General features: G+C 36.0%; 1 protein-coding gene across 4 annotated transcripts in view; it reads right to left on the reverse strand.

The window, feature by feature from the left end:
• Positions 1-23,953, reverse strand: part of LAMA2 (laminin subunit alpha 2) — a 344,097-nt gene that overhangs the window by 146,354 nt on the left and 173,790 nt on the right. For all 4 annotated transcript variants that reach the window (XM_074537835.1, XM_074537834.1, XM_074537833.1 and 1 more), the window contains exons 13-15: positions 10,160-10,267; positions 9,333-9,544; positions 3,182-3,293 (exon numbers count right to left, since the gene is read on the reverse strand). In XM_074537835.1, coding sequence (XP_074393936.1) covers positions 3,182-3,293; positions 9,333-9,544; positions 10,160-10,267 — 432 coding nt within the window. The remainder of the gene's footprint in view (positions 1-3,181; positions 3,294-9,332; positions 9,545-10,159; positions 10,268-23,953) is intronic.

Here is a 23,953-nt window from a genome sequence, read left to right on the forward strand (position 1 = left end):
CTGAAAAACAGCCAGAAGGTGAAACACTAAGGAGAGAGAAGGAGGAAAAAAACCTCAAAACAACAAAAATGTTCTCTGGGAAGTTCAGGCGCAAAGAGCAATTAAATTACCATTTAGTCTTGTTAGGACTCCAGCAAAATGCTACACTGAAATAAAGCACAGGCTGAAAACTAAGCTACCCTTTTATTTACAAATTGTACTCCTTAGAGGATAGGGATTTCCTGTTACGACACTGCTCTGATAGTTTTATTTTCTTTTTTAAATGTAAAATTCAAATAAATATTAAATGTATGTCCAGTAATTTTGAAGGAAAGGTGACACCCTGCAACTGTGATTCATCAGCGAAAATACAGCTGATGAAACTCCATTTTCTCATAATAACACGTCAAACAGCAGTCTTCCATACTATATATTTCACAAATTACTTTATAGGTTTGTTTTTCTTAATGCTTTATAGCAAACTTTCCTTCTACCGTAGGCCTGCTCATGTGATCCAGCAATTTTGCATAAGATTAAAAAAAAGTGCATGACAGATTTATGACCTTCAAAAGCACCTGGATAATACAAAGAGAAAGTTTAGCACTGATGGAATACCAGACTATCATTTAATAAAGAAAATCCTTTCCCCTTCATATACACTCTCCAAAAAGATAACAAATAGATTATTTTTTATAAAAATAAAGATGTCCATTTTTGTCTTACTCTTGAAAAATTGAAAGTAATCTAAAGATTAACTGAAATTATTCTTTAAAAAAATCCAAAACCTGAGATATTACCCTTATTTTTTATTCTTTACATTCTTGGTTACACCTTCCTAAAAAACCTAAAAAAAATTGTAAATACAAAAAAAAAAAATCTAAAGTTATAAAATCCAAAACCTAAAAAGAGGTTGAAAGGAATTCCTGTATTTTACTTTCTGTGGCATGAGATGCAAGTGGTTTCTACATAAATCTACAAATATTTTCCCTCTTTTGGTGACTGAAAATAATCTGTTGTGCACAGATACAAGTGCTACTGCTCAAGACAAGGCTCCAAAACTCACTAATTTTAAGAGCTTAGACATGAAATTTCAATAGCAGGGCTCAGAACAGTACTAAAAGATTACCAATTGAGGTCTTAGAAAAGATATTATATAAATGTCAACAGCTGGGAAAGTTCTTGACCATCATAGTGAAGCAGGTTAGGCACAACTCCTGCATCAGAAGTGAAAGAGTACAGAGAAAGGGAACAAATCTGAGGGAGAAGAGCAATTAGATGTGAAGATGTTGACAAAGGCAAGAAAATTCATCAGTGGAGCAAAGTAACTATCCCAAAGGGGTCCAATTGGTGTTAGAAATTTAAAATTTTACCTGCTACACATAGAAAAATGTACAGAATTTTATTTGGCCAGAGTCTCATAAAAAATAAATTCTGAATTTATATAATGGAAAATCTTAAAAGAGATAACATAATTTAAATTGAGTTGGTTGTCTTTGGAAGACTGATCATGTCAAAACATTCATAGCATGAAAATAAGAAAATAATAGTTGTTTTTAGTGCAGCAGCATCTATGCCAGGTACATATCATCATTATGCAGGAGACAAATACATACATTAAACCAAATAATGAAGAGAAAATGGAACAGAAAAACTGCACAAAGTCAATAAAATATGATGCTCTGCTTAGCTGAAACTGGCAGAAGTAAATGAACAGGGCTGAAAGTACACAGAAGAAGAAACAAAAATGGTAACTGGAAAAACAAAAAATATTTTCAACTTCTCTTTCCTTACTTTCTTAATTATTGTCTGCCTGGAAATCTTAAACCTCACTTTTTTTTTGTTTTTTTTTCCCCATGCCCACTAGCATGTATAGAAACTTTACATTTGCAGCTATATTTACGTGCTTTCTCTTGTGGAGTATGATCTTAAGGATGTATCAAATTTCAGGGACTGTTTATGACTGAAGAAAAGGTTTAGCACTGAAGGACATAATGTTGGACAGGCCATTTCAGCAACACCAAGACAGGAATTCTACCCAAGTCCTTCAGTTTCTACAACAAAAGTACATACTGAAATATCTGCAATCAGGGCTTTTCCAATAACTCTCTTGGAAATCAGGCTTAAATCTGCATTGGAAGAATAAATGAACAAGTGAAAAAAGTGTGAAACACACTGATACTGCATCTAGCATTCTTCTTAAAATAACTGAACAGACAGACAATAGCCAGGCTTTAAAATTATTTCTCAGCTGAGGTAAAAAATATTCTTCTCCACTTATTTTTCCATCTTTACCATTTTGGGAGTGATAGGAATATCCATTAATTCCTTCAGGCCTTCTTTCTATGTTAGTTCATCTAGCCCCAGCAACAAACAACCACTCTTGGCATGAGACTAGACTCTAAACCCCAAATATCACATATAAGCATGAAAATTTTTAAAGAAAAAGAGAGTTGACAAGCAAATGCCTAGAGTGCCTGTGTAAATGGCATACTGTTTGTAGTTTTGTGAAGCAGAGCATCTTGGTGTTTGAAACTGTTTCCTCAGAGGCAAAGCTTTTGAAGAATGTTTTTTGGCTTCTATTCACCCCAAGCAACGCCCACGTGAGGTAGTTAATCATACATACACTTGTATGAACACATTCTGTGTGAGCTAATGGCTTAGTTACCAAAGTGGGCATTTTTCTGAGCATTATGATTTGTTACATTATTATCTGTTACAGGAGCAAAACAATGTGACACAATCCTCAGAAGAACACATGCAATTCTCAACAACTCCAAGGCAAATGGCAAAGCCCTGGGAAAACAAAAGAAGAAATTCAACCCCATTAACTCCAATAAATTGATCTGTCTTTGCTGTGCACAGGTCAGATAACTGCCATTTTCCTTCTAATTATGTTCATCAATTTATTATTAAATGGATTATCAAATGGCTCAAGAGTAAAAATATTGTTTCTGTTTCCTTTTTATGAACGAAAATGTCTTTTCGTAAGTTAGAAATCATCACAGGTGTAAAACTTCAGATTTTAAATATTATCAGATACGATGAACCATCATCTCGAAATAAAGGTAACTAGTCAAGCCATGACAAAATCCTAACAAGAAGGGACAGCTGTCCTATTATTTTCTACCAACACAGGCCCAGTGTCTGCTTCCACCTATCACAGGGTTAGCAACACTGCACTAGACTGCATCATGATACTCACCTCACAGGAGGTACCATCATAGCCTGGAGGACACTCACACAACTCCACTGCAGAGGCTACCCTTCTCCCCCTTGAAGTGTGGTCAGCAGATTCCATAATAACGCTTCTTAGTCTGGATGTAACAGAAATTAAACGGGCAAAACAGCAAATTAGATGGATATGTGCAGCTGAATGCAACCAAAACTTTATAGGGACATGCAGTGGCTTGTTTCTGATTTCCTGCCTAAGAACAAGGAGGTTTTCATATTCATCTATTTCTTCCTAAACTATATGTCTGTAGGCTTGTTACTATTTTTGTCCATCATGTGAGGGAGATTATGGTCAGATACCCACCAATAAAAATAGATTAAAAATGTCTTACAGCACTGTACCAGGCTATTCCTGGCCTGCAAGCCACATGTGCCAACTTGCATTGCAGCTGCATATAGAGCAAATCTGACACTAAGCAGGGTTTTCAAAATTTATGAACCACTAGTCCAGCTTTCTAAAATATTACATTACTAAGTTTTGTATATAGGGTATTTTTACTCTGGAGATTTGACCTCTGGAAAAGATGTCAGCCCTGTCCAGAAGGATTGAGGATATGTACAACCTCAATCTAAGTATTATGCATATGAAAGAAAAATGTATGTACATGAAACAAAAAAGAAATCTTCTGCCAAATACCCTGGTCTCCCCAGTCCCAGAGAAAAAGGTACTAAACAGCTGTTGTTTAGGTGAACACTGACCATGATTTTTGTTTCAAGAGCATGGAAGTATGATAAGAGAAACAACAAAAGCCTTTTGATAGTCTTACAGCTATTATCAGAAACAGATGTAATTTACCTCAAGAGTAGCTTTCTGTGGAGAAAAACTGAGATTTGGGAGTTTAATTCTTATGAGAATTTGAAGGAACATTAACGTATTGCAGAGGCTAAATTACTTCTGTTTTCACCCAGTAATCTTAACAGAATATTTGATAACTAAAGCTACTTCAAGAGCTTGTTTTGAAGTTGTCTTCAGCAGAAAACACCATTCATTCATGACATACATTTTATTAAAAAGGTTTTTTCCCGCTTCATAATAGGGAATTTATCTTTTGGCTGCAAAAAATCCTGAAAATTATTTGGATGACCTTGGACAAGAAAACAGCCAAGAAAAATATTTTGTTGCTACAGTGGTTGGAAGAAAGCTTAAGACAGAATATTTTCCCACTCGATTTTATGACTACTCCAAATAAGTTAAACATGAAAGGTAATGGGAGGAAAAAGGGAAAGATTTCTTAAATTAAGATATAAGCTTCAGAAAAACAGAAATTTCATCACCACAATGAATATGACTGGACCTGGGAGGGACTATCATTGTGCATAATGCAGTTAGAAACTTAAATCTGATTTGGTGATACTACAACCTCTGTAAAAGGTTCTTGATACTGTTTTAAGAGAAGGATGCTTCTTCCTATCCAGATCTTCAGTAAATTCACTCTGACTTTTCAGTATATCTCCTTTGCTCCATTGCTGTACATTTATTGCTGTACATTTATTTTGCAATCATTCATTCAAATTTTCTTTATGATAAGATAACCAATGTCTAGGATATCAGATATCAAATAGTGAATATTGTACCAGTAAAAAAAATTAAAAATTTTAAAGAAGAAAACCTGTAAATGAAGAAAATTTTTTTTAATGAAAGGTCAAATTAAATTTCTCCTTTGAACTACAGCTAGCTCCCTCTAAGCATTGATCTTGGAACAAAGAGAAGCACTAACAGACAGAAACAATCCACTCAGTATTATCCCACATTTGTATTCACTGAATCGTTCCAATTTTCATTACATTCTGCTATTTGCTAAATGGAATTTTAATGTGTTTAACAGTTTTTAGCATTAACAGTTACTCAGTGAAGAAAGCTACAGTGATTTTCTTTTCTCCCATTTTGATGTTGCAATTTTGATTCCTCGATGCCATTCTGCATTCATTAAAATACATAATGCTGGCAGAAATGGGGAACTGGATCCTGGAGATGCATGAACAATTTGAGGTTAGACATCAAGACCAAATATTTAAGCTGACTGTTACTGTCAGCAGGTAACTGTTGACTTCTAAAAACAAACAAGATTAAAAGGGAAGGGGACATTTCAGGCAGTATCAGCACAGTTTACTGTCTGCTGTGCCAGGCATCTGAATCACACTGGCTACATAAGGCACATGAAGTAGTGACCTAATCATTGCTCATTTGTCTTGAAGCCAATTCTACATATGGAAAAAAAAACCCTGGCCTCTTCTTCCCTCTTTCTCCTTGTGCCTAGTACTGACTCCTCTCTATGTGGCTGCAAACAATCCATTCTCTTTAGCACTCCAATTTCCAGTGCCTATCTGCATGTTTGCAACACTTACCATCAGCGACCACTCTGAATATTGAAACTAAATAAACAGTGCTACTAAACTTCCTTTGAAGCACAAACTAACAGTATTAGATCAAACAAAACAGAAAGAGAGAGTTATCTTTTCTTGGCCTGTTGCTTCTACCACAGAAGTACTCAACTGCAACCATTTGGAAGATTTTTCAAGTTAGAGGAGGATTAGGTTTTAAACCCAGAAGCTGGGTTCACTTTCATATTGATTGCTGCATTTCTGTATTCTCAATTTTTAACTGACTTAATTATCTAATTGTCCACTCACATAAGAAAGCTTCCTAATTATGCCCTGGAGCAATAACAACACTGCAAGTTTAAAACTACCTAAAAAATGTACACAAAACCATGCTTGAGTCAAACCCAGCACGACTGCATTCATATTGTTTAGTGGATACTTGAAAGCATAACACATTAACTAATGTTTCTAGTAGGTTAAGCTAAACAAGGGTAAAAATAGAATCTTTAAATTAAAGCTCTCGTCAACTGGAGACAGCTCTATTGAATTTTTAAGTCTTTTTCTACATGACTGCAAGATAGTTACTTTATGCCTTCATTCTGGTCTCTTTTTAAACTCAGATTATAACAGCACCTTTGGAATCCTTACACAAGTGGTGACATCAATTTTGAAAACTTTCAGTACTTAAATGAACAGGTTGCTTAATATAGCAATCTCTAATAAGTATGTTGCAAATTCTGCTGGTGCTTTGAGGCAGAAATTGTCATTCATGACAGATCTAGTAACCTTGTAATGTTTCTGTCGCTCTGCCAGACCCCCTTAACCCTCTCAGAGGAATATCCATCTGTCCACTGCACATACCTGTTTAAAGACAATAAAAGCCTTTTAGTTCATATCTACTTATCTATTAAGGCTTGGCTCTACAGTATTTCTTTTCAAAAATGTCTTCCTTTGGAGACCATTCTTTGGAGTCCTTAATCAGCCCTAGATATGACAAATAATATCATCTTCACTGGATCTACATTTTCCCTGAAGAACTAAATGGACAGAATACAGAGGAAAGGGTTATTTTGCATGATCTTAAGAGTGATGAGCACAGCTTTGCACCTAGTATGTTTCAGCATGAGTGAAAGTCAAAGAGAGTATAAAACAAGGGGTAATGAGGCACATCCTGAAAATTAGCAATATCCCTACACAGCAGATCATAAGCTGGGCTGGATGGCAGTAGATGCTGTTGCTGGTGCCTGGAAGCATGAACTGTTCTGAGGAGACTTTACTTTGTAAATCCCACCCTAACAGGTGGAACTATCATTGCTACACCTAAAGATGAAAAACTTAATTTGTTTAATTGCGGTTGAAATTCCACATCCTCTTTTCTGTCATGCTAAACCACAATGAGCACCCTGAGAGCACTCAATAAAATTGTTTACTTTATTACACAGTAGTGCAGCAACCACTGCTGTATTCTTCTCTGGTAAGGGACATCAGAGCTAGAAATGTACCAGCAATATAAGACCATTTATAGCAAAAAAAAAATACTCTTCAAAATCACTTCAGTTCCTTCCCCTAGTCCCATTTTAACTCACTGTCTTTAAGGGACCAATCTTCACAACTCTAATGTCACTACACCTAGAAGCTGATGGCTACCAGCATGCAAAGCTTAAATTATATGTGTGTTGCAGAGCTCTTCTCACAGGTCATTTTAAAAAAGTGCTTTCAGAAAATTATCTTTAACACACCACTAAACTGTTCCCAAAGGCTGAATATGGACAAGACTGAGAAACGGTGAGGCACCACACATGACCAAATGTCTAAAGCAGTGATCTGCGGTGCAGGCAGTGATATATAGTCTTCTAAATTTGCCAGACAGCTCTTCCATATCTTACTTTCAAGGCACATTCTATAGATTGTGCCAGTTCTACGTGTGTGTGCTTACCTGAGCTCTGCACTGCTGCCCAGAGTGGAGGGGATCTCATCCACCACAAACTCACTGTTCCACAGCATAGGCACACGTCCAGCACTGCACTTTCATCACAACTGCTCAGCCAAAGGGCTTTTTGTAGGAGAGCCCCCATGTCCTACTAGTAGAAATGTCAGTACTCAAATACGTGTAAATCTCTGACAACTGAAGTTGGTGTTTCCCATAATACTTAGTAACCCCTTTGGCCCAAGCAAAGTCAGTCATACATATCTCCTTTGAAAGTATGCATTTCCCCTCCTACTCAGTAAGACCTCTGGCCAAAAGGAAGTCAACCTTACATATCTGCTTTAAAAATTGCATGAAAGCCCCTATTGTTCTCCCCAAAATTGCTCCTGCACTCCTTTAGTTTGGAAAATTCTGAGTAATGGTTTGGGTTTTTTTTATTTGAATGAGAAGAGAGCAGAAAATCATAATTCCCTGAGCTCCCACTAGTCTCAGCTGTAAATTGTGAATTAACAGCTATGGTCTGCTCATAGTGCATAAGAGGTGAGCTATGACCTGGTGTTTTGGCTCTCCTCAAAAATCAGGGTGGGAAGCTGAGGGACTATGAAAGGCTTTCAAACTGGATGCAGGGAGATGCAAAAGAGTGCAAGGTTGATGACTGAATGAGCAAATTAGGAAGCAGTTTGGCCCAAACACAAGCTAGTTATGATTCACAAACTTACTTACAGAGCTGTAATACATACTAATTAACCACAGGAAAAGACAGAGACCGAAGAGATATGAATTCTTTTGCAGGGAAAAAATTTGCAATGCTGAAGCTCAAATCAGAAAAATGCATGCTGTTGACACAACCTGCCTTTCAATTTAGGATATATTTTAATTACCTAAGTATTCAAATGATGGTTAGATTGCTGAAGAAATTTCACAGCAGCAAAAACTCTGTCTGTGCTCTCAGCAAATAATCACTAAATGTGCTATCAGCTCCTCCATTCCAAATTGGCTTATGCCACTGAATCAACTCATGTGCAGATTAGAGAGCATTTCAGGTTTCCTGCCTTGTGAGTAAAAAGCTACTATGCAATCAATTCCATTACACATTTTAAAACTATTACTTATGCCACCTAACTATTAATGTTAATCACACAGTATCAGGAGAGATGTTTTCTTCACCCCATCTGGAGTATTTGTTCATGCACTTAGAAAAATTTGAAATGCAAGATGAGCTTTACAGTTTCAAACACACTGCAGCAACTGAAATAGAACTGTATCATCTCATATGTCTTTAATTTTATCAGAGGACTCAGAAGAGTTCACATCAAATCAGTGAATCTGAGCAGTCCATGCAGCATCCTGACATAAATCAAGGGAAAGGCTTTGGGATTAGCCAGTTCTGTGTGTGGTACTGATTAAAAACATAGAAAATTCCCCTTGAGGCACTTTTCCAGCTTGGAGACTCAGGATATTATTCTCTGGTTCACTGTTAATGTGGCCCTGTATGGTCATTAAATGGGAAAAACGATATACAAGCAATATATCATTTCCTACTTCAACATGTTATTACTGCTCTCCATGATTTACCATGTACATGGGAATTACTGTTTTCACAAAATAAACATATTTATAGAACTGTCATTCATGCCTTCATAGTCCATGTAATTTCATTTTCTTAAAAGGCTGCTTCTTTCTGTTGCCTTCCTCCTTCCGTCTACCCAAAATGAAAAACATACTAACAAAAGTTGAAAGTGTAAATGGATGCTATGGATTTCATGATAATAAATTAGAGTGTTTTAAATTACATCAGCCTTGTTATCTGAAGACAGAAAACAACTCTTTTGAGAAGCTGCCTGAAGCAAAGGGACCCGTTCCTCTCATTCACCTGTAGATGGCATTCATCCCATTGCTGTATGTGGCTCTTAAGAGGATCCTCTTCACGTTTGCAAGGATAGTCATGAACTCCCTCCTGCTGACTGGAACATCAGTGCCATGCACTGAGAAAGATTCCGGTTTCAGCACAATTTCTTCAGTGTGCTCTTCGGAAGGCTGCAGGTGAATTATCCCTTTTGGAGTGCTGATTTTCAAGTCACCTCCCTGGAGAGAGCCATGAAAGAGAGAGATTTAAACATGAAAAAAGTCTTGGAAAAAAGCCCATTGGGGTATATGATTTATTGAATAATATATTTTACAAGAATAACAAATATCAGGAAAAATATTCACTTTTCATAAACCTGAAATGGGCTTGCCTGATCAAACTGAAAAGCAGTGGAAAAGAAAGTTTGATTTTTCAAATAAAACCTACTGTCATGGTGCAGGCTCTACATAGGCAAAAGTAAATTCATATAATGCTGAGGTGCAAAAGAAGAGATCTACTGAAAAAATGTCAAAGTGTAACCTCAAGTGACCAACTATTTTATTTCCTCGTAGATGAACAGAAAGCACTATAGTTTTCTAAGCTACTTACAATAGCTGCAATAATACCAGAGACTCTTTGAGATATTGAAGCTTTTAGTCTTCTAAAGCATATCCTTTTTCTCACACTAGAAAATAACTGAAAGTATGTGCACCCTTCTGTTTTGTGTCCTCAGCCATCAGACTTTACACTGAACTTTTGAAAAATCACGCCATTTTCTCTTTCTCTCTTTGTTCCTTTCTTTTTATTTATTTTCTTTTTTTTTTTGTTTATTTCTTTGGCTGAAAATACTTTACCTCTATGATGACATCAGATTGAACCATCAATTTAGCTGTTTCTTCCTCTTCTTCTTCTGTGATGTCATAGGAGACTGTAAATTTCAGATGTCCTCCAGCAGCTGCTACCTGGGGAATTAAAAGACAGAAAAAAAATCTAATTAAATAAAAGAAAATGGGCCTTAACCACTTGGGGGCAGTTTTCTTGAGCATCAGTAGATTTCTAGTGTTGCAAAACCACATGCAGATCCCTGAGGATTACAGCTGTTGAAGCCTGCAAATTCCTTCAACCCACAGACTAACAGAGAAATCAGAAACAGACATGAAATCTGTGCAAATTTCCACTAGATACCTTCATTAGACTTTCAGTGTATTTGTTCAGTTATATGGTTCTCATTTAGGCTGGCCTCTGTATCAGCAGCCCTAGCAACCTGCAGAAAATTCAGTAACTTCAGTTCCATTGATGGAGCAAACTACCAAAATAGAAAAAAAAGGGCTGCAATTTTTTTTTTTTTTTCAGAATGAACTATAACCTAAAGTAAGAATTTTTCCTGATGGAGTCAAATAAATTTACTTTAAAAGAATGCTTGAGCCCTTTCACTCAGTTTGACCCAATCTACAGTGTGAGAAGTCAATGACCAGGCTCTTGTGTCATGGCAATGTATTTTTTCCATGCTCTTTTAGCCCCCAGGATCATGGCATGGACGCAAGTTATTCCATTATAAATGGAATGCAGTATGATGCAAATCCAAATTTGAAGACTTGAATGACAGAGTTCACCACAGAAATAATGTTTTCTGTTAATTGACTGGAAGCAGCATAAGTAAATAAAATCCTGCAAGAACTACATTTTGGGTTTTAAATGCATCTGCCTTATACTTCATTGCAATGTGAGCCTCCTCTCTGAAAATATTAAAATCACAGGGATTCTTCTGCTCTTCCAATGCCTACTGCTGAGCACAGAGCAAATTTGTGAATCTTTTACAAAGAGAAAAATCTGGTTATTCTCAAAGACATATTTGTTCATCATACTGAACGCTTTTGCACACAGTAACAAAAAGCAGTGAAAGTCAACATCTTCAGTGTTTTGAGATTAATCTAATTCAAGGGGTGAAAAAAGGGTTCCAGCATTTAAGGCCTGGAAATCAACTGATTTTGAATTAGTGATAAAGGTATATAAAACCCCATATCTGAGGCTGCAGACCTAATTGTTAGGTTAAAGCCAGAAAACTCACTCCAATTCATAACCTGTATCTTGGACCACAGAATTGTAGAATCATAGAATCATAGAGTATGTCAAGCTGGAAGGCACTCATACTAACTTGGTCACTCTCCTCTGGACATGCTTTAATAGTCTGATGTCATTGAGGTGCCCAAAAGTACACACACTGCTTGAGGTGAGGCTGTCCCAGTGCAGAGCAGAGGAGGACAATCCCCTCCCTTCCTGGCTGGCCATGCTGTGCCTGATGCCCCTCAGGACACACCTGGCCATCGCGGCTGCCAGGGCTCTGCTGGATCATGCTCAACTTGCCGTCAGCCCAAACCCCCTGATCTCTTTCCACAGTGCTGCTCTCCAGCCTCTTCCCTCACAATTTGTGTGTATAAGCAGGAGTACCCAATTCCAGGGACAGAATACAGCACTTGCTTCTGTTAGCTTTTGCTGGTGATGGCCCAGCCCTCTAGCCTGTCCAGGCTTCTCTGTAAGGCCTCTCTCTCCACCCTTGATGGAGTCTGCAGCTCCTCCTAGCTCAGTCACTAGCAAACAGTGGCATCATTTGTTTATCTACACAGTCTACAAACCTGCTGGGATCAATGCAACTACTTAAAAGCCTTGACCGTAACAATGTGAAAAGACTTTTTTTCCCTTGCTTACAGCTGTTACAGCATTTTTATTTTGCCTGTGGTCAAGTCTAAGCACTGGTTTGAAACTGCTAGAGGAATGTAGAAAATTTAGATATCTGAAATGCTGCAAGAAGTACCCTTTTTGTCTACTGCTTTCAGCTGTAGACAAACATTTTAGAAGAGTAACTTTTGCAGAATTTTATCATTTCTATTTCAAGTTCAGACTAATGACAAAGATTCAAGAAAGTGAAAATAATGGGAAAACAAAGATTAGGCATTTTCAGGCAGCCCATAAAAATACATATTTACTTTTTCCCAGCTACATAACCTTTACCTTAGTAAATAAAAACCCAACACGAGAACTCACAGGTCACAAAGCAGGGGAAAAAAAAAAAAGGAAATTTAAAAGAAAATGCAGCTAGAATGGATTACAGACTCCTAATATATAACCAACAAGAAGTAGAAGAGGAAAAGGGTGGGTGGCCTAGTCCAAAAAAGAGAACAGTCAGAGGAAATAGGAAAATAATTAACAAAAAAATTGAAGTCTGGAAAAATGCGGTGGCCATTTTTATTTTCCTGTGGCAACTGCAGGGAAGGCATGAAGAAGATTCAGCTCGACCATAAGAAAGCTGATTTTAAGGATGGTCAAAACAGTACCAAATTACTTGAAAAAGCTATTGAAGTAGTTAATCAATTAGCAGTAGTTCAAAATGTCAAAGATACTCTGGATATGATGCCTAGGAGTTGGAATATGACTAAGAAGTCTCTTGAGGTCTCTGCTAGCCACAGCAGTCTGAGTTTTGGTCCTGCAACTTGCAAGATTTTCCTATCATGAACAGGGTCTCACACTGAAGACAAGGTCCCCAAAAGGCACTTGTTGTAGAGAATACCTCACAGTTCAGAGTATGTATTTACCTTGCATACAGATTAGAAAAAACCCCAAACTTACATAAACCAAAAAGTATAACTTCCTTTTGTCTTTGTTTGCAGTGGTCATTTCCTTTGTGTATTTGAAGTACGAGTTCATTGACAGGCAAAGGAATTCAGAGGTCAATCCATGTGCTGCATGTCATCTTGTGCAAAATGTACTTTTCACTGAATTTTAAATATAAATGCAATATATAAATTGGGCACCCATGAGGTCCCTTTACTTTCACATTTTTCCCTGTATCACCCAAAGATTCAGAGTTCCACTTCAAGGACTGTCATCTGAGACCATCAACAGCAAAGAGAACAGGGCATAAAGTTTGCCTGGCTGGTGACAAAGGCATGTATTGTTGAGTCAAGAATAGCTGTATAGAAATGTCAAGGAAGTTCCATACAATTTCTGTTGTCTCTCTCACCTGTTTCTAGATTAATGCATCAAATACTTATTTCAAGCTTTGGAGGCAGAATCTATGCATTCAAGAAAATTCACAGACTCCCCACAGAAATAACAAGCACAGGAGAGAGAAAATACAGCTATCTTAGTTCTAATCCAAGAAGTTTCTTGGCAGATAAGTTTTTGGGGCTTTTTGCAATTTTTCACTGCTAGCTGTACTCTACTATTATGTTACATGCTCTTAAGAGAGCTCTTAAGAGAGCAGACAAGACTTTTTTTACAACACCCTAACAGAGGGTCAACCAAAACTGAAGCAGAAAAGATATTTCCTTTCCTGTGAACAAATGCCCATGCTCAAAAACAAAAGAGCTGGGGGGTAGGAGGAAGAACCCAGTATTATCCTGTGTAAAGCATGTTTTGATGTAATATGTTTGTCCCACTAAAATTACTTCAAAGCCAGGATAAGTGATAGTAGACCACAAATACTTACAGCACTGAAAACAAACAACATTTCTACAAATATTGGCAAGGCTAGAGATGAGGAAAGCTTGCATCTCTTCATATGGAAATCAAACTTTACAAGTCTTTCCCTCCCTGCACTTAGTGAATGTTCTGCCAGTGCTTTCCCAAGGCAAGCTGTCAGGATCTCTCCTGCTAATGTCCTTGTCTCCACATCTCCTTCTTATACAGATGTATATTCCATCTTGTTGTTGAGTTATACATGAAGATTCACACTCTGCCTCTCCAATGCCTCTTGTAACTCCGCCTGTAAAGGTTTAGCACTTTGTCCGCTGCACTGTGGGCTGCCTCATTGCTTCTGAACACCTGCCAAATGTAACTTCAGAAGATTAGGAGCTATCTCCATTAAATAAGGTGCTGATTACAATCCCTTATCTCATTAATCAGTAAAATGTTCTTCTGTCAGTTAAGAGACACTCAGTTGGTGATTAAAGCACCTAAATATGAACTGGGGCATCTGATATGGCACTATGGGGTTACATGTAGGCAGCTGGATGAAGTCCTCCATAGAGTCCAAGGAAAGTGGCTGGTTAATAACCCCACCAAAGGACAACCTTCAAATCATTCCACCTTGTATTTAGAGTAAAAAAGTAACTTGGAAAACATAACATTTTGCAAATGAATAAAAAATTATGCACTAAGTGTATTATTGAAATAGAATATTATTGAAATAGAATGAATACATGTTGCTCAGATATTTGGTGGCAAATTATGTACAACAATGGATTTAACTAATAACGGCTTGGATTTCAGGCCTAATCCAAGAGAACACAACACTTTCAAAACCAAAATTATATTACTGCATTAAACTAGGTTTAGACCAACACTCATACAACACCAGATTTTCAAAACCAGTGAAATAAAAGGCATCATAGAATCATTAGACTCTTTTATGTTGGAGAAAAACTGAAAGATCTTCAAGTCCAACTATTAATCCAATACTGTCAAGTCCACAAGTAAACCTCACCCTTAAGCATCAACAAGTATCAACAAGCTGAACTATCTTTTCACTGTTAGTGGTTGTGGCAGATATACAGTCACTGACATATTGTATTAGAGAGACAAGCATTATACAATTAGAACAATATAAAATGAACAAATGCTACCAGAAAAATTTAAAAATGGGAAGAAAAAGTGCAAAGGCCACAAACATGAATGGGTAGAACATTTCAGCGGAGAATGTTAACACACATATAGTTGAATAAAAAAAACAGTGAGTCTCTCAGCAAGTTGCTAATAGTAATTTAAAGTTCTAAGAGATAATAATGTTTTTGCATTCTGAAAGACATGCACAAAACAAACACTTGTTTCCTGATGCACCTGTGACTATTATTTGCTTGCTGCCATAATTATGAGAAATCACACAGATATTCACCCAGTCTTACAGTGGCTCTGTCATATTCCTATGGCACTATCTACCACTAAAAACTATGCTTGAAGGTACTGGAATGATAGCATACACAGCTTAACATTCCCTGCTAGCCTTCTTGAATTTCCATGAAATAGAGCTGCAATGAAAGTTTGTCGTAGATTTGGACTCTTTCACCTTCACAAATTCTCTGGGTACACATTTATTTTATGACATGGATTTCAGCAAATGTAGAGATATCTGTAACCAGAATATCAGCACTACCCATGTGAAGGAAATCCTTTAAATAAGGTTTTTCCCAGTTTATTTGTGGTGACAAAGTTGGTCCATAATTCATCAGCACCTAAGCAGTTGTGATATGGTTTGACGAGTCACTGAACAATGCACCACCTTAACTAATGGTTAAGTGCACATGTGTTCTAGCAGCCCACTCAGTGCAGAAGAGAATGGACAAAGGGCTGCTTTTTCCCCCTTAATTTACTTGTGTTGAAGGAAATATTTCACTGATAATTCAGCTCTCATCTGGGTTATTATCTTCTATATTATCTTCAGCTGTAAATTTATGATATTTAATTGGATTTTGCTGATCCAGTTTTCGAGCTAGTTGCAGTGTGAGGGAAGGCAGGGACTAGAAAAGAATTCTGATAGAACCATCACCAAGAAGACGTCAAACATTTCTTCATTTAGTAATAGCTCTCAGTAAAGATTGCATGTGTTAGTTCTACTCCAGATCCAATTAGAGATTAAATAGACTCTCCTCTCTTAGACAGATTGAATTTAGATAGGATATAAAAGCTCTTCTGAGGCATTAGAGCAATATTTCAGATAAAGCAGGGAGCAGAATAATCATGTTTTATTTGAATGACAGTATAGTTCTGGCTAGCTTTAAAAAAAAGTCAGTTTTCATTATAGGAAAGTTAAACTTTTCCCCTGAAAGAATGGACTCTTTCCCCAAACTCTCTGCCATCTAGAGTTCCCCCAGCTCTATGCCAGCTAGTTCACAATCCTAGTTTCCCTGCTCAAGTACATTCAAAATTCTTCTGTATAATTTGATGCTACATTATACTTATTTTCCCTTTTTCAGAACATTGCTTCCAGAGAAGTAGAGCAAGTGAGGGAGTAAGTTTAAATAAAGTAGCCTGACTACTTATCAGTGGTTGGTTCAATTGCTTTCCATGAGAATTTGTCTACAATATTGAACTATTCAAAGGGAAAACTTAGGATTTCAAACTATTCACTGTCATCTTCAGTTTCTTTAAACAGACCACTCCAGCAGCAAAGATTTCAAAGTCATTCTTTCCTTGAATCTTATCTAGAATGTTATGATACAGGCTCTTTAATTTTTACTATTTCCTCTGCTTATCCTACATCAAGGCAGATTTGAATAAAACAAAAAGGAGTTTTATTCAAATTCCTATTCAAAGGAGTTTTATTCCCAAATATTGTGAATTTATTGCTCCATTGGACAATGGAACAACAAATTCACAATAAATCTTAGTATTTAAAATGTTCCCAGCAATGGAAAGGACCATCAAATATGTGGGTTTACTTTTTTTTCCCCTAAGTGAATATTTTTTGCTTAGAAGACAAATAAAGCTTGTTGAAAGAGTAAGCACAATTCATAAGGAGCACTGAAAAATTAAATTTTCTGTTAAATTGTATTTCTTATGTACCTTGACCATGTCTCTTCCCTATTTTATGCTCAATACCTGAGAAACAGGGACCCTCCCAGAACACTTATTAGTCTGAACTAAGCAGTCTTTCACAGCATCTGATCATTTGGCCATATAAAGAACACCCTGCACCTATCAGAGATATACCATGTACTCAGATTCCAACACTATGGAAACATGAGGGAAGAAAGAACACCAACAGAGGAAGACATTAAAATCTAATCTATCTCATTAATCATACCTCGAAAGTATCCCTTGCTTGGGCTAGAATATCACCAGATCAAGTATAACCAGACAAGTTAAACTTTTTTGATTTTTGGTGCCAATACCTTTTCATTCTTGATCCAGAATATAATTTTGGTATAGTAGTTGATAATGTCTGCCACCCTAAACATGAAAATCTGATGAGTATTTCCAGGCCTTCCATATTTAAAACAGTTTGTCACAAACAATTTAGACCAATTAAATATTGCACAATTCCTTTGATTCAATATATCTGCTAAGAAGCATTTAAGTGGAAAATATTTTTTAAAAATCAATAAGAAATTTCTCATCTTCTTCAAAATTATATCCATAAACTCAGCCCAGTCTCACTGTTACTGAGATACTGTATTAAAGTTATCATTTCATAACCCTAGTTCTCCTCCTCCCTGGATGAACTAGACTGTATTATTTGGATGTCCAAATAAAACAAAACTGCTTATTGGGTTTAATATATAATGTTGAAACATCCAATTATGCCATGGAACTCTAAAATGAAAAATGGAATAAATCTCAGTTCCTAAGGAAGATGAGGACTGAATAACATCTGAATAATATCTCCTGTGAGCCCTCTGCTGCCACTCCTACTTACATTGAGTAGTTGCTCCTTCTGAACTTGGCACTGAAGAAATTAATGTAATCAGTGACTGATTGAAAAATTCGCACAGTAAGATTATATGCTGTCTCCTGAAATGTATTTATGAATGTTGACATTTACTCTACAAATTCGCAAATCTCTACCATAATTCCCAGTTGTCATTTCTTCTCACTTGAGAAGACAAACATAACTCTCTGGTCAACCACTCCTGAAGTCTAAAATTGACTTTTCCAATGATAAACTGTTACAAGATTTAAAATATGCGATTACTTTGTTACAGTTACTTAACCATAGTAACCAGAGCAAAACCTTAAAATGGTTACTCGCTTTCTTTTTTTTTTGCTTTCCATATGATCTTGACTGTGCCTTCCCAACCACTGTTCCCCAAGCTGCTATACCTAGACCAAGGATTCAAAAACACAAAGCAGGGGTATATTCTTCCAGTAGTGATGTGATAACCTAATTAATGTACAATTGTTGCCCATGTGTATTACTGTGGTGGGAGGTAAACCTCCATCTTTGGAAGTCTACCAATCTAGAAAAAAATATACCAGAAGCTGTGACCCTGTAGCATAGTATGTCAAGCATGCATCATAGAAGGATATTTAAAGAAATTAACTGTGTATGTCATCACAGCTGCAGACATTTTTCCCTGACTGAATACAGTTAAACTGAAGGAAAAGAAAAAAACCAAAACCAAACAAACCAGTTAATACAAAATCAACAGCTGCTGCAATGGCTGCTCTGATCACTACAAGTGCCAGAGTGGCTAAATGGTGTAAATCTGGGTAAAAATACCACTTTTTTATTCAACTGTGAGGATGTTTCAGACTACTAGTGATATTGTAATCAAATTCAATATTTGAGCATCAACTCTGAGACATGTTTCTAAGTAACATATCCTCATCAAAAGTTTCTAAATAAAAACTGTTTACTGCTGGTGTTGTAGCTGTCAACAATCTCATAATTGAAAGTAATTCTTAATTTTACTGACTAAATGTTAGTCTCCCAGTTCCATGGTCTGTGGTTCCAAAGGGGCGAACTGTAATTGCAGTAGTCATATCAATAAATGCCTTCCTGTAATATTAGAATGAATGACTAATTAGAACATTTATGTCAAAGTCCAGTTCCATTAATATACAAGAACTGACCCTTCCCCTCCCTTCTCTGGCTGCACTCCTTCATGAATATTTTAACAAGAAAAAAAAATATGCATAATTTTGCAAAACTAAAAGCTGATATTTCTATGGCAACAAAATCCCAGCATGCAGGGACTATTAAACACAAAAATGCAGGACTATAAAACAAGAGCAACTGTTCAGGTCCAAATTAAAAGCTGTTCTTCTTAAAAATATCTTCCTCAGCTTTGCAAAGGCATTCAGTATTTTGCTTGTGATATTGCTGAGGACATCTCACTGCATCATGATCTGTAAATGAAAATCCATGGATGCCTCCTAAAGTGTTTACTTTCTACTGAAAAGGCTTAAACACTGTATGCAAAAGCAAGAAATAGTTAAATTCTGTGTCTTTAATAGAATCACAGAAGTATTAAGGTTGAAAAAGAACTTGAATATAATTGAGTCGAACCGTTAACCCAACCCACCTTGTTCAACACTATAATATATCTCCAAGTGCCATCGAGTGGTACAACCAACTGTTAGTACAGTTCACTGAGATAGACTGTGACTATTCTTGATTTCAGGTTTTCTTTTCTTTCCATATTTGTAAAGCAGCAAGCAAAACAGCCCAGGGATGTTATTTCTCAAGTTTGTCACAAAAGAAAATGGAAAACTTCTAGCCAGCCAAAGGTTATTTTCCTATCTCCTTCTACTTAACTGGTTTGCAACATTACTATTGACAATACTGTACCACAGCGATGGCTGCACTAGTAATTCAAAGCAAAGTATGACATAAGAAGCACTTTGGGATCCTTTAGGAAACTGAAATATATCACAATGTTTCAAGCTTGAAGGAGTTTTGTAACTGGAGTATCTGTTGGGCAAAATTATTCTGACAGGAAGGATATACTGCTTTTAATAACTGCCAGTGTTTCTAAGTGGGAGATTTTGAATGAAATAAAATCTAAAGAAATTAATATTTAAAAAAAAAAAAATCTTCATTTTCTAAGTAAAATGCAAGGCTTTGCAAAGCCAAATATCTGCTCTTCAGAGGTGGCTTGCCATTTGATATAATAAATGCAACAATAATATATTCTTATTTGGTATTTTGCTGCATATCATGGAGACCTCTAAGGATCACATACCAAAACAAAAGCAGTAAGAATAAACATTTGAGTACTAAAAAAAGATATAGATGTGTAAGAATTTGTCTCTGTGTACTACAATTCACCAACATTAATGATAGAAAAAACCCCAACAACTCCTTGCATTTTTCTTTCGTTTTTCAGGTAAAGGGAAAAACAAAACAGTGAATCAGAACCCTGTGATTTTTGTCTATTTTCAGTCAGTAAAAACCATATTTTGAATTACTTTGCCTCTGGAGCCAATGCTATCTCATGATTAAATTCCTGGCCACTTTCCTGGCTTGCTAGTTTTGCAGCCTTTCCTCTGCTAACCCTACTCATGACAAACTAACACAGCTTTGAAAAATACCTATGTTTTCTTTTAGACAAAGAAATTTGTGTTTGATGTTAATTTAAATGAATGCTAGTTAGCATTAGCTAGAATGTATGTATGTATCACACAAACCCTGAATTTTAATACTGTTTTACTCAAGGAACAAAGATATTTCAGAACAGTACAGACAGCACTTAATTAACAAATATGCTTTAAGACAGATCTTTTTAAAAAACAGCGTAGATAAAAATCTATCATGCCATTCTTTATTGTACCCATGAAAGCAATTCTGCCCTTGTTATCACCATCATGGTAATCCACAGCTGATTATTACTTGAGGCAACGTGCTCATATATAGGAACACTTCTCGTGCGCAGGCACACGCACACACAAAGTGTCATATATACACTGTGAAAATAAAACTTGATATGAACTCATCTCTGAAAACTGCAAAACTGTGCTGCTGTTTTAAAGGGTAAGAAAAAAACCAAGCTTGTTTCAAATAATCTTTAAAAAAGGTCCTTTCTGAAAATCTTTTCAGGTAATTTTTTTTTCTTTGAGTTCAAAGTCTTTATCTTTCTTAGATGTGATTTTCTATGAAAAAAAACCCTACATTTCTTCTTAGAAGGCTGAAGGAAGGATGAACAATCAAGCTTATGAGATTGGAGAGCAAAGGAAAGACAGAAGGCGTGAACTGATGCCCAAGACTGAGAAAGCAGAAAGGGCATAGCTTTATAAGTCCTCCATAAGAGAATTTATTCTTTCAACTTCAATTTGCCTTAATGGGAAGTGACAAAAAATCCTTTAGCCATACTGAGGATAATGCAGGTGTATGAACTTTGTGGTTGCTGCAATCATGTGCACTATTTTTATCATGACTTCATCATTTTTTTCCCCTTAAATGAAAAATATTTAAAAAATGTTCTCCATATATAATTCTGATTAGAAAAATATATTATTCTACAACAGACTATATAAATTTCCACTTCTTATTTGTTCCTACAAGTACAGTGCCTTCCAGACTTAAAGCAGTATCTTTTCTACCAATTATTAATTTATATACTGTACCTTTTATGGGAAGAAAAAAAAAAAGGACCCTTATATTCATGAGTTACCTCTGCTTTAAAAGCAGAATGATGGAGGAAATTTGCTTTGGATGAATTAATAACTGTCAAAAAAAGAGGGCAAGTCTACTGCCTAAGGGTTACATGTGCTGAAAGAATCAACATCAATCTTACACTGGCATAAGCTTTATGACTGTCATACAGAGAGTCCCATTTGAAGGATTCATCATCAAAAAACATTGCAGCTCCATGAGGTATGTTAACATAGAGAGTGAGATTAATATAACATGAATTTGAATTCACACAGGTAGGGAAAGTTCTACTGAGATTAAATGTTCTCAGGCCTGTCGACTTGAGACACTTAATCATGTAGATATTTTGCAATTCTTTTTTTTTTACAGAAAGTGCTATGTGGATATAGGTGAAAGTCACATATTTCAAAGAAAGCCTCCTATTCCCTTCACAAATTCACTTTTTGAAATGTCAGAAATTCCTTTATCTTTGGCTATAAAATATAATGCACAGAAAATTGAGCATGAAAACCATGTGATAGTATTGCCCTACACTTCATTTTAATGTTCTGAAAAATAAGAGGCACCTAAAAAGTAATACAATACACACAGGCTTGGGAAAAAAAATACATTAAGTCAAGCTATAAAATGATATTCAATGTGATAATAATGAATGCACATGATGAACACAGAGTAAGTATCCACAGATAGTAATAAAAGAATGTGGAAAAACCCCAAAACTATTTCTACTGAAAAATTATCTTCTTCCTGTCCATGTTAGTCACCTAACTCATCTAACTGTATTTTTTGTACCTTTCCAGAAGACATCCTTTGACCTTACTAGCTAAAAGAGATCCCCTCTTTTTTGCCCTCTTTTTTTGTTGCTTTCCCTACAAACACTGACACTTTTCAATTCAATGGAGACTTTTAAAAAAGAAATTCCTTACCTTACAGTACATGGGCACTGTGTATGTTATATCTGGTTGCTATTACAGGAGTGGATACTGCTCACCTTTGATGACTGGCAGTGCCCTTTCTTAAAAAGATCTATTTCAAACTTCACTCTTTCTGAGTATGAAAGATGGAAGGATAGACCCATTCTTTCAGACAGCTCCCTGAATAGAATTCAGCTTTTATTTTCAGGACTGAAAAATTATTAGGATGCAGAAAAAGGCCACTGGCATAGTTATACGGAAAAAAAAATCTACATAGAGTTCATCAAAGAGCAACCAAGTTAAAGGAAAGGGACACTGATGTTTCAACAGATCACTAATTGAAAATCAAAAGTTTAGTGATGGACTGCAGTCTTCTTCTTGACTCAACCTAAAAGATTGAGTCCAACCATCAACTCAGCATCATACCTATCCTTCACAGAGCTGCTGCCTTTTAGATATCTCAAAACACCTGTTTCAGTCCCTATAATTTTATTTATATCGATTTGTGATTAAATAAACTCAGTTCTCCATGTTTTTCTTTTCTTACTCTCAAAAGAGGTAAGTCTTACTCTCTTTTGGGCTATCTCCAGTTGGCAATAGCCCTGGACACATCAATATCCTTTTATGAGGTCCAAAGAGCCTTTTTATAAAGTTTATTTTATAAACAGTGTCTTTTGTAGAGAGAAAAGTTAAGGTATAGAACACTGAACAAGATTTGACAGCCCAACAGTTTCACCTCGAGAAAAGAAGGAGTCTGAGTTTCTGTGAGTGCCAGAAAAGGTATGTGTTTTTATGTATATAGCAAGCATACTGTATTTGAAAATGCCTAAATGAAGAAAATAGACAAACCCTCATTCCAGGTGCTTCAGAATCTCTCAGGAAATATTCCACTTGATTGCAGTAAAAATTCTCATATGTCAATTTTCTAAATAAGAAAGTACTCCTTACGCTAATGTCAGGAATAAACATATATAAAGTGAAACAGCTATAATACTCAAATAATGAAATATTATTCACAAAAACAACTAAAAATCAGTTTAAGCTGGTTCTAATCTATGTCTCTTAACATAAGTTCATTTTCTAGCAACTGACTTATTAATGTTTCCTCATTTTTATCCTTGGAGAATGCAGAATGGCATTATCTATGTCCATCAAAGCCCAGAAGGAGAATGAGAAAATCATGCTGAGTTTTGGTGTTGCAAATAATTGTTTGAAAAACAATTGTAATTTTACAACCTTAAACAGTAAAATCTCAGAATTTCCACGTGCTCTAGGATCTTTAAACATTATTAGCAGCATATGAATCTTGAATCTAATAGAATCTAGGATTTTCTTTATTATTCATTATTACTCACTTAGTTTCAACAGCTTTTCAAAAGTTATTCTGAATTTCAACAGAGGTTGGAAAACCTCAACCTAATTTTATATTTTATCCAGGATACCAACTTTTAACTTCCCTGAAATGTTTTTTGAATTCTTGGTGTAACAAAAAGCTATAAAGCTCAGAAAGAATCCATCCCTGCATGTAGTTCATGTATAATAGACAAACGCAAGGTCTTCTGAGTGTGATTAATGTGATTTATATACCTACATGAATTTCCTTTAATTGGATGTGTTCCCTCCTTCCCTGGTTCTGTTGGCAATGT

This window comes from Zonotrichia albicollis, chromosome 3 (genome assembly GCF_047830755.1).
Source record: "Zonotrichia albicollis isolate bZonAlb1 chromosome 3, bZonAlb1.hap1, whole genome shotgun sequence".
Classification (NCBI taxonomy): Eukaryota; Metazoa; Chordata; class Aves; order Passeriformes; family Passerellidae; genus Zonotrichia; species Zonotrichia albicollis.